Source organism: Pagrus major, chromosome 19 (assembly GCF_040436345.1).
Source record: "Pagrus major chromosome 19, Pma_NU_1.0".
Classification (NCBI taxonomy): domain Eukaryota; kingdom Metazoa; phylum Chordata; class Actinopteri; order Spariformes; family Sparidae; genus Pagrus; species Pagrus major.
In genome coordinates, this window is record NC_133233.1 from 20,180,102 (window position 1) to 20,193,061 (window position 12,960).

The 12,960-nt window shown below is 42.8% G+C and overlaps 1 protein-coding gene across 1 annotated transcript; it reads right to left on the reverse strand.

The window, feature by feature from the left end:
- Positions 1 to 404: 404 nt before the first annotated feature.
- On the reverse strand, positions 405 to 3,101 carry en2a (engrailed homeobox 2a). Its single transcript, XM_073488758.1, has 2 exons — positions 2,612 to 3,101; positions 405 to 727 (listed from the first exon to the last, which is right to left on the reverse strand). The coding sequence occupies exons 1-2, from the start codon at positions 3,099 to 3,101 to the stop codon at positions 405 to 407; spliced, it is 813 nt and encodes a 270-aa protein (XP_073344859.1).
- Positions 3,102 to 12,960: the final 9,859 nt, after the last annotated feature.

A 12,960-nucleotide genomic window follows, 5' to 3' on the forward strand; every position in this document is an offset into this window, starting at 1 on the left:
TTTATAGACGTGATATTGCAGAAATATCTCTCTCTATTTTTTTAAACAATTTATGCTGGTATACTCTACACACTGGCCCTTTTATTCGATGAAATTATTGCATTGTAGGCTTGACAAAACCTCCCATATCACGAAAAGTCACTATAATATTCCTATAGGAGCCTATAGAGACCTGTGGTGTCGTTAAATAATCCTGTGGGGACTCTCTGCAGTCCACTGACCTCACTGTGTATTTATTTTTTTAATTTCCTGTAATGGTATAGAACTTTATGGTATTTTTATCTGCTGTGGTGTCATTAAATATTCCTGTAGGTAGACTTTCGCAGTGATATCTCTTTAAAAATCTATCATAGGACTACTATAGGTTGTTTTTCGTCAGGAGGCTGCTGTGACTTCTCTGGAAATCAATCGCTGTCTGATTTTTCGTCTTTCGACGACGTGACGGTGGCGTGATTGTACAGTCCCTGTGCCATCAGGTGCAAGGCCAGGCTGTTTTTAGCGCCGCTGGCCTTCTTGATTTTGGCCCTCTTGTTCTGAAACCAGATCTTGATCTGGGACTCGTTCAGGCCCAGCTCCTGCGCCAGGTTCTGCCGCCTCTGCTCGGTCAGATACCGATTTGTCTGAAACTCCGATTTTAGTCTTTGCAGCTGCTCTGCTGTGAAGGCCGTCCGTGGTCGCTTGTCCTCTTTGCTGGCTGTTTTCTTCTTTGGTTTGCGAGATCTTGGCCCTGTTGAGTGGGTGAGATGGAGGGTCGGGGGTGGGGGGGTGACAGAGACACATACATTGGTCATTAATATGGCGATAACCAGAAAGAAACTGCTTTGTAAACAACTTCATAAATGAAAAATATATATTTGTAGGTTTTCTCATTCAAATGCCCACCCCACGTATCCCTACTATACTATCCTACTACTTTACATTTACGACAGAGCCTACAAATTAACTAAAAACCTGTGCGTAAAGCTGATTTAAAAGGAAAATGTAGGTTTTCTAACTTCTTTTAATCTCCAAAATGGAGAAATTAGTCAACAAATAGCTTCTCGGACGTTTGTTATCATTTTGTTAATTTCTCACAAGAAGCTTTTTGTATTTAAAAAAATAACAAAATAAGTTTCCCTGAAGCATTTTGTAAAAAAAAAAAAAAAAACCCGAGGAGGTTTGATTGTAAAATGTTGACACGTCCACTGAAGAAAACACCCAAGAAGCAAAACCTCCCCTCCCTCCCTGTTTCTATCCCTCTTCCTCGCTTACACACACACACACACACACACACACACACACACACATACACACACACATACGTACACACACACACACATACTGACACTGTGTAGTAATAAGGAATTATTAACCAATAGGAAAACAGTGCAAAAACCATCACTGACGCATTTCAGCCTCTGTTTTGCAGGTGAGCTGGATGTAGAGGATTCATCTGAGTGCAGCTGCTTTGCATTTTTTGTTTTTGTGGGCCACTTGAAAAGCTCCTCAATGAGCAAACGTGAAGAGAATCTGAGGATACACATTAATTTTCCAATCTGAGGCCTGTTCGCTGAAGCTTCGGACTGAGTGTTTTGCTGGTCCCCTGCTCCAAACAGGGTGCGAAACACTAATGACACAATAACATAGGCCGAGGCTTTATACTGATGAATCAGCTCGTGTGTGTGTATGTGTATGTGTGTGTGTGTGTATGTGTGTATCAAAACTGTGCAGCTCTACAACTCGTAGTAGTCGCCTACGCCACTCCATACAGCGTTACATAATGCATGAGAACAAGTTGTACTCCACTTTTGATGGACACTAAGAAAATACACACTACATATTAACCTCACGGCGGCCTGAGGAGTTGTGACGTGTGTTTTCTTATAAGTAAACATTATAAATAACACCACAAAAGTCTCTATACGTTGGGCTGTGGGAGCGTCCATCGTGACAACAGATGCATATTTAATTCCAACCCAAACACAACTCGCCAAACGCATCGAAGGAGCGAAAAGAGCCCCGAAAAGAGCCCCAGATATTATTTTGAGAGAGCTGCAGATGCTCTGGGAGACGTTCAGCCTGTCAGCGCGCTTGTGTTTGGTGTATGTAGGACCCCAGCATTATCATATTCATAACCCGAGGAAATTCGCGAGAAGGCTGCCTGAATAAGAGCATTTTAGTGAAGGAAAAATCCGTGCGTAAAAGTGCCCAAAATGGCTGTTTTTTAAAAAATGTTTTCATGCGTTTGGTGAGAAGTTAAAATATAAATATTTAAGGGAGGTTTGGAGGCTTAAAAGAAATATTTTTTTTGCTTTCGTGCATTTTAAAATAGGCCTACTCCCTACTCGCACGAAAAGCCTTTTTTAATATTTGATTTTCTTATTTTTCCTGCATCATACGAGGGAATCGTGCACATGCAGTCCACCACGCGATTTGTCCTGTGCGTTAAATAATATTTCTACAAATTCTACATGCATTTATTTTTGATAAATTGCCTCTTTGCGCAGCTCTGCACGCTTCGCTCTGCTCTACTCGGGAGAAGTCGGTCAAGGCATCCGGGGTCAGTGTTACGGGGTATTTCAGGTTACCGAGAACACGGTATAGAGTAAAACGCATGCACGGTGCCACCAACCTGAAGAAGGCCTGTCCGAGTATCGGGTGCAGTAGACCCAGGCTGGCCACAGCATGGGCTGAGACGTTGATGATGGGTTTGAGCTGGCTTGGGAACTGTCTGAGTCTGAGCTTAGGCACTGGTCTCCGTTGTCCCCGCGGGGTTTCAGGGGCTCCTCGGCGGCTATAGCGGGCTTCTTGGCCCCGGTAACCGTGTGCGGAGTGGAGGTCCCCTCCGCCGGCACCGTGCTCCCCACTGGCTCGGTCTGAGGGGCGGCGGGGCTGTTGTGGCTCTCCCGCGATGCCAGGCTACTCTCTTCGCGGTTTGCGCCCGCGTCCTTTTTCCGACCGAAATCCGGCCGCAGGATGTTGTCGATGAAGAAATTGGTGACCCGGTGAGGGATCTGCAGGTTCCCCGGCGCCTGTAAGAGGGGAAGGATGGCTCTGTTGGATTCATCCGCCGACTCCTGCCGCTCCACCACGTCTCTGTTGCCGTGATCATTTTCTTCCATACTGATTCACTTTCCCCGCTTTACTCTCTTTAACCCCTTTATCGCTCTCTCTGCTGCAATAAAATTGGCAAAGAACTTCGGGGGAAAATTACGATTGCGAAAAAAAAAACCCCGCACGCGTAAAATAAATAAAAAAATAAAACTCAGATTCTAGTGAGTGCCTTGGACACCATGCAAAGCCTTGCGGTAGTGTCCTCTGAGAAAAGCATACTTTTTTGACATATATTCCCTCAATCTCGGGTTACAACTGACACCGCAGAGCTAAAACATGTGCCATTTGCGCACCATCCAATTTATTGTTATCCGATTTCAGTGTGCCCAGCAATGCCTACGCCTAAACTAAACTAAGGGTAAATAAAGAGGCTCCTAAACTGATGCTCTAATACTCTCACTCTGGAGTTTTGTTCTTATTTTCAATACGAGCCCCCCGAGTGACGTTTTCCCACCGTCCTCCCAGACACGTGCCTTGGACCAATGGGATGGCAGAAACCAGGCCACGTGACGCAGACACCAGAGCAGTCCACAAACGCCCATCCTCGCCTTAGTAAAGGGAAAGAGTCCTGGACTGACGGAGGAGAAGCCTAATTTAAATCCAGTGCATGCTCCCAGATACTCCCCGATAATTCACCTACGTTTATGAACATGCAACTTCATATTTTTTTTTTTGAGTTTTAGTTCCCAAAGATCAACACGACGTTGCTTTAGTTTGTGTTTATGAAAACAACTGAAGCATCGCTTGTCAGAGTGGGTTGTGGGGACCCCCGGGGTTGCTTGCTTGCTTGCTTGCTCGCAGGGCAGGGAGGGATTCCCAATAAAAATGAGGAATAGTCCGTTTTTTCTTCATTTGGATGCACTGCAACATATATTAGATGTAAGGAAGTTTCATTGTGGACACTTTTACGCACCTTAACTTCAATACAGCTCAATTTTAAAGCAATGAAAACAAAAATTATTCTCACGTGAAGACAAGATCCTGTAAAATAGGGTCAAATCGCCTGTTTTGGATGCATTTAGGGGCCCGTGGCGTGAAAATCTTTCAAGCAACATGTGTTGGAATATTCTCTGAGATTCCGCATTTAGGCAAGAGTGGAAACACTATTATCTGTTGGAAATAGATCTGCATGAAAGGTTTTTTATAACACCTGTAAGGACAATTGGACTCGGAGTAACTTAAAGTCAGTTTGTCCTGGCCAAGGTTAAATGCGTAAAACAGACCTGATGCGCGTCCATATGCCCACATTTTGAACTGAGGGTGTGGTGACTGCATTTTCTTTAAATTTTAAATTGATCTCAAATCATTTATCTCCATTTTAACCTTCAGTAGCAACGCATTCTTGGCTCTTTTAATGAGATTTAACCACCCTGGCTCGCAGGAGGGTCTGATGTGACACGTCTCTTCCCTCATAATTGGCAACAAAAACGCATCAAAACCTGCAACGTGACAGCCAAAGAGTCTGATTTGAAACGCGCAAGGATGTGTGCTTAATATTTTTGATGTTCTCATGTTCGCCTGTCGTGACGCTGCGGTCGACCAAGAACTGGGTCCATATCCCTTTAAAAGAAATCAGTGATGCAAACAAACTGTTTTGTGCACGGTGCTCAGGGTACCGAGTCGCGCCAAAGACAAAACTTTGAGTAACTTTGCTGACCAGCACTAAGTTTCCATTCCTCCTCCCAGGACGCCACCGGGCTCGCAGGGACGGCTCAGCCGGCTCTCCGCTGGCGTTTGAACCGGGGCTGCGCGTTAAAAAAAGAAAAAGGGGGCATCGAGGAGGACCAGAGGAGCTGCAAGACTGAGACTGAGTGAGGAGCCTTTGAACGATTCAGTTAGAAAGTCAGGCAGATAGCTTTTTTTCTTAACGCAAGCGTGCATTGTTCTAGTTTTTAGGTAGTGGGAGCAACTTTTATCCAAATGTCTGATAGAAACACAAGACGCGTACTTTGTTGTGATTATTCGTGCATCACAGGCCGGTCAGCCGTTCTGATTTGAGGAGATTATTCACATTTATTTTAGCTTTGCCATAAAAAAAACGTGCACTTTTTGGCTGCAACAATAACCTGCTGCCCCCCAAAAAACAGTTGTTTTAATTTGTATTTGTGGCACGTCAAACCCTGTAATTTAAGCTCGAGTGTAAGCCAGGTTTTGTCCCGCAGCCATCCCTGACTTTTCACTTGTTAAACACAGGCTTTGTGCAAATTGCAAAGCAATTACAGTGAAGTCTTATTAGCTAAAATATTTGCCTGGGCTCAATCTGGAGCCTGCGTTCAAACGCGCATTGGCACGCAGCTCCACTAAAGCTCCAAGCTGATCTGTGAATATTATTTTTCTATATTATTTCTCATCTCGCTGCATTTAAAAAAAAAAAAAAAACCCTTTATCCTCCAAATCTACCTCTCACATGTCTTCACCACAAAAGGGCCCGTCCGAGCTCTCACGTCGGGGCTGCTCAAAGTGAAAGTTGGGCAGGGAGAGATGTAATTAGACAGGCCACTCTCATGCTGCGATTGTTTCTCACTTGTGAAGGGGAAGCGCAGATTAATGTTGAGCGCTAAATAAGCAGCAGACAATGGAGGCACAGACAGGCCGCTACCGCCTGGGCTTGGCCTCTAACCTCACAGCAAAACAGGGATGTCTGGAGGAAATGACACCATTTCAGGCTCTGAATTATAATCAGAGGCTGTGTGCACTGCAAAAAAATACACATATGAACACGCCAAATAGCCTGCTATTAAGCCCTGGGATGTTATTTCACTTTCGAAAAATGACACATCTGGCACTTGATCCACTTGTTTCCGTTGTGAAGTCGCGATTTAAAACAAAAAAACGAGGACTGGGTGGATGGCAGTGGATCGAGAATTGTGATTTTTACGCACACCTCGAAAAGAGGTGAAACACCAGTGTGCAGAAGTCATCTCTGTGCTGCAGCTTTCAGCAGGACAACAGGCTTGTAATACTGAAAGCTCGACTATGTGTGTGTGTGTGTGTTTTGTTTTGCAGTGTATACCTTACAAACACATAATCCCACTATTATGGGGTTTTTAACTCCTGTCTGTTGAGTCTTGACTGGCTTGTTTTGGCTAAAAAAGGCTAAATGTGTCCTGTCACCATCATCGCTGTGTTTACTGACTGAGGATTTCTGACTTTTCTGCTTGTGAATGATTGTAGGACACTTTGTCCTGGTTGACGATGGGTTAAAATAGTGCTGAAGCAGTTAATTGATTTGCATACTTTGATATTGTTGTTTTTATATTTTTATTGTCAAGTCAAATCTGTCATTTGAGGCTAAAATGAGTCAGTTTTTGCCTTGTTGTTGTGTTTTTGGTGTCACGCTTGCTTTGTAGTTTCATTGTCCTACTTTATATCGGCTATAAGGTTGTTTGAGACAGTCCATATTCAGTTTTTAGGATGTTTGTTGTTTACTGGAATATTGTTATTTTATAAAAATGATGTTTTGATGGCAGCTTTCACTTGCACACACTATTTTTTTTTAAATATGTGTGCTCAGGTCTGAGCTGCCCAGACGCGGCGAAATGCATATATGACTCCAAAATATTCTAGATTTTTATTTTTGCTTGTAACATGATGAAAAACCATCCAAACCAGTGTGTTATAGTGGCTTTATAACGTGCATGCACGCGCTTACCATGCAGGCCTCACTCGCTTGCACTGCAGGCGTGTGTAGTTTTTTATTTCAGGTGACTCTCAGACCTGTGCATGTGTTGTGTTTTCACATTTTTGCTGAAATATTATGAAATGTCTCAGTTGGAGACACGTTTTTGAAAAAAAGCGACCAATTTCTGGTGATGTTGCGCCTCAGATATGTGCAGAAATCGACGCCCTGCTCTGCCACGTTTCACATTTAAGCGTTTTTATAATTTGCTCCATAGCTGTTTTTTTTTTGTTGTTGTTGTTTTTGTCAAATCACAAATCGATGACATGAAGTTTTGTGAAAATTCTTGCCTTCATTGTTGTTAATTTCCGCACACACGACCTCCTTATTGTGAGTTAAAGGTATGATTTTTAATTTTTTTTTTTTTTTCACTATCTGAAAAGAGTGCTGCCTTGTGGTTAAAACATACAGGCTGTGTAGAATTATTATTTTCCATGAATATATTCTGTTCTTGTTCAGGGAAGCAGCAAATATTGATTATCGCACATGTCATGTCTGTCAGGTTCTGCTAAATAAGTGAATGCCTCAGTTTTCTCCTCTCCATTCTCTCTTGTTTGTTTAAAAAAAAAAAAAAAAAAGAAAATCAGGCGAATTGCGTTTTGCTTGGCACGGAAGGGTTAATATTCTTTGTTTTGGGAACATTTCAAGGCCGGCAGCGCACATTTTGTCCGCCTGATTCTGCCTATAAATCCAGAAACTGGGTCTATTTCATATTCACTTATAGCTCCACACACACACGCACGCACACACACACACACACACACACACGCACACACATATACCCCTCCCTCCATCCCTCTCCTCCTCACGCACACACATACATACACACCCCTCCTACTACTACTATAATAAATCGCATGCATTGTGCGCATGTGCCCTGTCCTTGAGTTCCTATAACCTATTTTTTTCCTCTGTATTTTCCTTGGTAGGATTGTCTTACACGTCACCAGCGCTCAGTACTATGGAGTACTACAAAAGGTGACGCGCAGAAGGAGGATTTGTGAATGGACGCCGTGATGTGTGCCAGCTCACAGATCAGAGGGCGGTGGGACCTCTGCAGATGCACCCTGAGCCCCCCTCCACCCTATACCCCAGCAGCACCCCCCCCACCTTCCTCCCCCGGTCACCATCCCTCCCCTCCAGATGAATGGGGGTCTCTAAAAGATATCACCATGCAGGGGTCGGACCAAATCCTCCAGCTTCCTGTGCCTTTCAAAACCTGAAAGCACGTCTTCTCCTATGTGATGATCCTGTATGATTTTTTTTTTGTGTGTGCTTTTGTGGGCCTGGAAGCTCGTTGCCCCCTGTTTTTTTTTTTGTATCACGGGTCAAGCCAAGAGCATGGCGGCCGAATTAGAAAAGATTAGAAGCGGGCCTAATTGCGTTGAGTCTACACTGCAAAAAGTCAATTAGTTTCGAAATAAGATGAATTTAAAAATAAATTCTAGGATTTGAGAAGGGAGTTCCGCTTGTTTCAAATGCGCCAGTGGATTTTCCACAAAGTGGTAGCCGTGTTGAGTTTTTTTTTTTGGGGGGGGGGGGAATGTGCAAATCACATGAAACTTACGGAGGGGAGGAGGAAGAAAAAGTGGATTTAAAAGAAATGCAATTATTATTTTGCAGCTTGAGTCAAGATGGCTATTTTTCCAGCGTGAAATACGAACCTCTGCCTGCTTTATAGGATACTAAAGCTCCATTCTGCTGCTCAAATCCGGCTGAAATACTGTAACATGTATATAAACCTACTTCTTATTCTTCCAAAAGTCAACACGTGATATAAAACTTCAATGTTGCTTTTTATTTTTGTGGTAAAACGAGCATCAGCACGCTGCTCCTCAACAATTCATTTAAATGCATTTCTATTCCCTCCACTGTTCACTCCATCGTACATCATTGTATGTAGATGATGTCTATATAATGTTTTTCTTTCCCCGTGAATGTGTTTACAGAGAAATCCTCTGGAGTCGCCACTCGCAGCGGACTTCGGGGCTGCTGAATCTTCTGGTTTTCAGCCCTTTATAGGTTTTAATAACTCTTAATCCGTCTGATCGCTCTGGCGTAGATAAGTCTCATTTGAATTGGGATTGTTCTTAAGGAGCCGGCTCGCATTTCTCCACAGAAGTCTCAAACAGAGCTTAGCACAAACAACTGCACCACCCTGAGCGCAATTAAGGCCCCGGCTAAATTAGATGAAGGCTAATTGAATGCAGCTGAGTTCCCATCAGCAAACTCTTGAACGCTTCACTAATATGAGGAAAACGTTTAGCGGGAAAGTCACTGTTTTTAAAAAAAAAAAAAGAGTTAATATATCTTCAAATGTCAAGAAAAGTGAATTTAATCCAGACAAAGCAGCCGGACAATCGTCTGAATGTGCATCCAATTAGAAAGGAAAATATTTTTTTCTAAAAACAGAGACACAAACGTGGGAAAACATTTCAGCAGCTGTGGTTAAATAAGTTGTTTTGGATGCTGGACCGATATAAAAGTCACTTAAATATAAAATCTATAAAAGTTAATATTGATTTCTGGCCTGGCCGAAGTCTCGCAGTGGAAAATATAGTTTTAACAAAGTCAGTGATTTGAGTATCCAGCCTGAAAGGGATTATTACGAGCCCAAATTGGTGTCCTTGAAAGTAACATTAAACTGTGAAGAGCCCGTTTGTTCAATTTCCAAATCTTTTATTGTGAAATAAAATCACAAATACTACATAATGTGCCCTAAAAAAGAAATCAAAGTCCTATTCGTAAACTTAACACAAAACAAACAGGGGACATTATTAATTTCGCATTAATGCCAAACGTAAATTGCTTTAAATTGAAAACACCTGTCTACCTTATTCATTTTATTTTGAAAAATTATTTAAAAGTGGAGGAGAAAGGAGTTTTTTAAACATCCTGTCCTACTTTAATCCTTATTTTTTTTAGTTTATCTCCAAATTATTCCCTTTTAAGCTTTAAACAAGGCGCTTTGCTCTTATTATCATGTCAAAATAAAAGCGTAAAAGTCATCCATGAGTTTTATTTTCTTAAGGATTTCCTCCCAGGTATTGTCAGCCTCCATCTCCGCGCGCACGCACTGTTATAATGCGTTACAGTCAACTGGTGTCAGGCCCTTCACTGCTCCTCTCCTACTGTAGTTTTCCAGCTGCTCGGCAGGACTTTTCACATGTCGGGACGTCTTAACTTGTGACAGCAAAGAATGAACTACACGTGGTGGCTATTTCCGTGAGGTTAATGGGTTTACATTCTCAGTCATACAGAACAAATAGGCTACCATGCAACATGGAGGGGGTGAGGGAGGGAGGGGGTGAGTGTGTAGGGGGGGAGCTGAGAGAGGGACAAGAAGGGGGCATTTATTTATGAATGAAACAAGCCACAAAGAGAAGTCATGTTAAAGAAAAAAGGAAAAAAAAGAAAGGTGCACCGCAGTCTACCTGGTGTTCACTCACGGTGGCCTCTAAAGTTTGTGCTCCCAGGATGCTTTACGGGTTTGGGATCGTCTAAATGCCTCGCGCACCTGTCTCGAGCTCCTGAGTTTACGAGGGAGGGAAGGAACAAGTGGAGGAAGGAGGGACAGGTGGAAAGCACTTGCTGCAAGAAAAAAAAAAACCCCAAAACATTTGTAAAATGTGTACACTGAGAGCAGGCAGGGCAGTAAAACATCAAGATGCATGCAAAAACAAAATCCTGCCAATCAAAAGCGGAAGAAGTTTGCGCAATCAATACATCTCTGCAAGGTGCGTTTGTCCAGTTTCAGCACTTTTCACAGAACAGTCAACCCTCAATGTTTTAGAACAAGTCTGAGTAAAAGTGGCCAGAAGAAAGAAAAAAAAATCCAGCACGCCATCAGGTTATTTCCTCCTAAATGGGAGCAACAATTTGTGTTATGTCTCTGGGTCCAGCTTGCAACTTTAATTATAGTGGACGGAGGTCAGTCATAAGCGGTTATTCGACCCCTCTCCCTGTGTGGCATCGCGCCCTGTGCGCTGTTTAAAACTCGCCAAAATAGTGCTGGACTCCCCTGAAAGCGCCATGTGCGACGGACGGGAGTCCCTTTCACCCCTCTACTCGTGCACCTGAGTTGTTTTTACCCCCCTACTCGCAGATATGTTGTGAATTTGTCACTTATCGGGGGGCGCGCTGTCAAAGGCCATTTTGGGGCGCAATAACTTTCCCAGATGGATTTAGCCTGCCAACTTTGTGCATCTCTCAGCAGCGAGATGAATAGGCTGCATGCCTGTTGCTTCCCCCAGAAATGCCTCTTACGCCTACTAATGAAGACTAATTAAAACATGACAAACATCGACCTTTAGTGCATCCTAAACAGGGCTGCGAGCATGATTTGGATTATGCAAATATCAGCATTCTTTGACAACATTGGACATATTTTCTTGGATGTGTGTGTCCATGAACAGATCAGCTTGTGTGTGTGTTTGTGTGTGACACAACAGGTTTCTGGCCTTTTTTTTTTTTGGTTTTTAGGATATAATCTGAATTATTGAATGGCTGTTTGATACTTTGATATGTTTAATTAGCACAGTTAAACCCATAAATAAGCCAAAAACAGTGCATTAATGTCTGTTTCTTAATAATCCAGACTTCCAGAGCATCCCTTTATATTTAAATCTTTTGTTATCTGTACAAAACTAAGGAATTAGCGTGATTGACATGCGGTTTACATGTTTAGAGCCTCCTGTTTGAGTTCCCACAAAATACATGTTTGTTTGTTTTTTGCCTCTCAGGATGGATCATGCAATGGAAATGCTCACCTTGATTTATTCCATTACCTTTTATTCAGTTATTCTTATTACCCGGCTCGATTTACAGAGCCTGATCTGGGCTGTAAGATGCACTGGGTGTGTTTAATTTACACTGGGGTGGATTTGTTTTGGATGGCATGCATAATGTGGCATCACCTGAGGTTTATGCTGTCATATTTATTATTGTCCTGCGGAGGAAGAAGAGGAATCAACAGGAATGGCACACAAGGCTGAGCACGCTGACTGAACTGATAAATCCCACTGAGACGTGAACTGTTGTTTACACTGTTAAAGATGATGCTGTATGTGTAGACTATCCCCCTGACATGTTTTGCTTGTATTTCTTTGATTTTTCTGGGTGTTTTTAATTTTTTTATTTAACCTAAAGCACTGAAGAAATGACCACGAAAAGAAAAAGCTGGAATCAGAGCTTTTTAAATGAAGAAAAGGTGTGAACAGTTAATTTGAAGCCCGGACAGGGACACACACAGAAGGCAGAGAGCAGCCTGAGACTGCCATTTGAATGGGATCTGAGAGGTAATTTGAGCTAAAATGGAGTCCACTTCTGAGCCACTCACTCAGCCCCCCCATGGCATCCACTGTAATTCATTATTCCTGGCCGGCACTGGGAGAGGCAATGAGCGAGGGCAGAGGACAGGAGTGGACCCAGCTCTGGTGTAATGAAGACTCAGTAGACCTAAACGACCCACACACACACTTCCACACACACACACACACGCCTGCACACACACTATCTTTCATTATATATCACAGAGAGCAGGACATTAATGCCACTGAAGACCTTTTGGCAGAGAAATAAGAGTGTGCAATGATTTTCTCCACACTCAATCCATTTCATTGACCTTTTCTATCATGCATGTGACTCTGCCCCGCTCACTGCAGTGTGAGATAAATATTCCAGGAATAATATCCCTGCCACTCTTTAATAAATTATCTTTTTTGAATCTGAATTTTTATGTTCATCGGCGGTTAAGGAAAAATCTGTATTTTTTAAAGCATTTAAATATGATTTTTCCAAAGTTTTCCTCTTCCTGTGCAACATTTGGGCATTCACTGTACAGCCTATAGTCAGTAAATACCCTCTGTATGTGGTTTTGGATTCATGTTATCTTTAGTCCTCATCAGGCCCCTGCAAGACATTGCTGTCCCCTGTCCCTCCACTAGGGGTCCACAGCTGTCATGGTAATAATGTCCAGACAAGCTGAGAGGATAAATACTGTCATCTGGTGGTAACAAAAGCAATCACTGTTGAGTCGACAGCACTGTAATCTCATATCATACTGCAGGGTTCTCCACAGTATGCGCTTTAAAGTAATTCAAATAAGTTGTTGACATTGAACTCAGTCCAGTGGAGGAGGACCCAGCATTTGTCAAGATGTCCTGTAAATGTGTGAGACAGGCAGAGAC

Bases quoted from the DNA above. Each gene is read 5' to 3' on its own strand.
- en2a (XM_073488758.1), bottom strand. From the start codon at position 3,101: ATGGAAGAAAATGATCACGGCAACAGAGACGTGGTGGAGCGGCAGGAG. The intron at 728-2,611 runs GTTGGTGGCACC...CCCACTCAACAG, and splicing joins CTCGGACAGGCCTTCTTCAG to GGCCAAGATCTCGCAAACCA.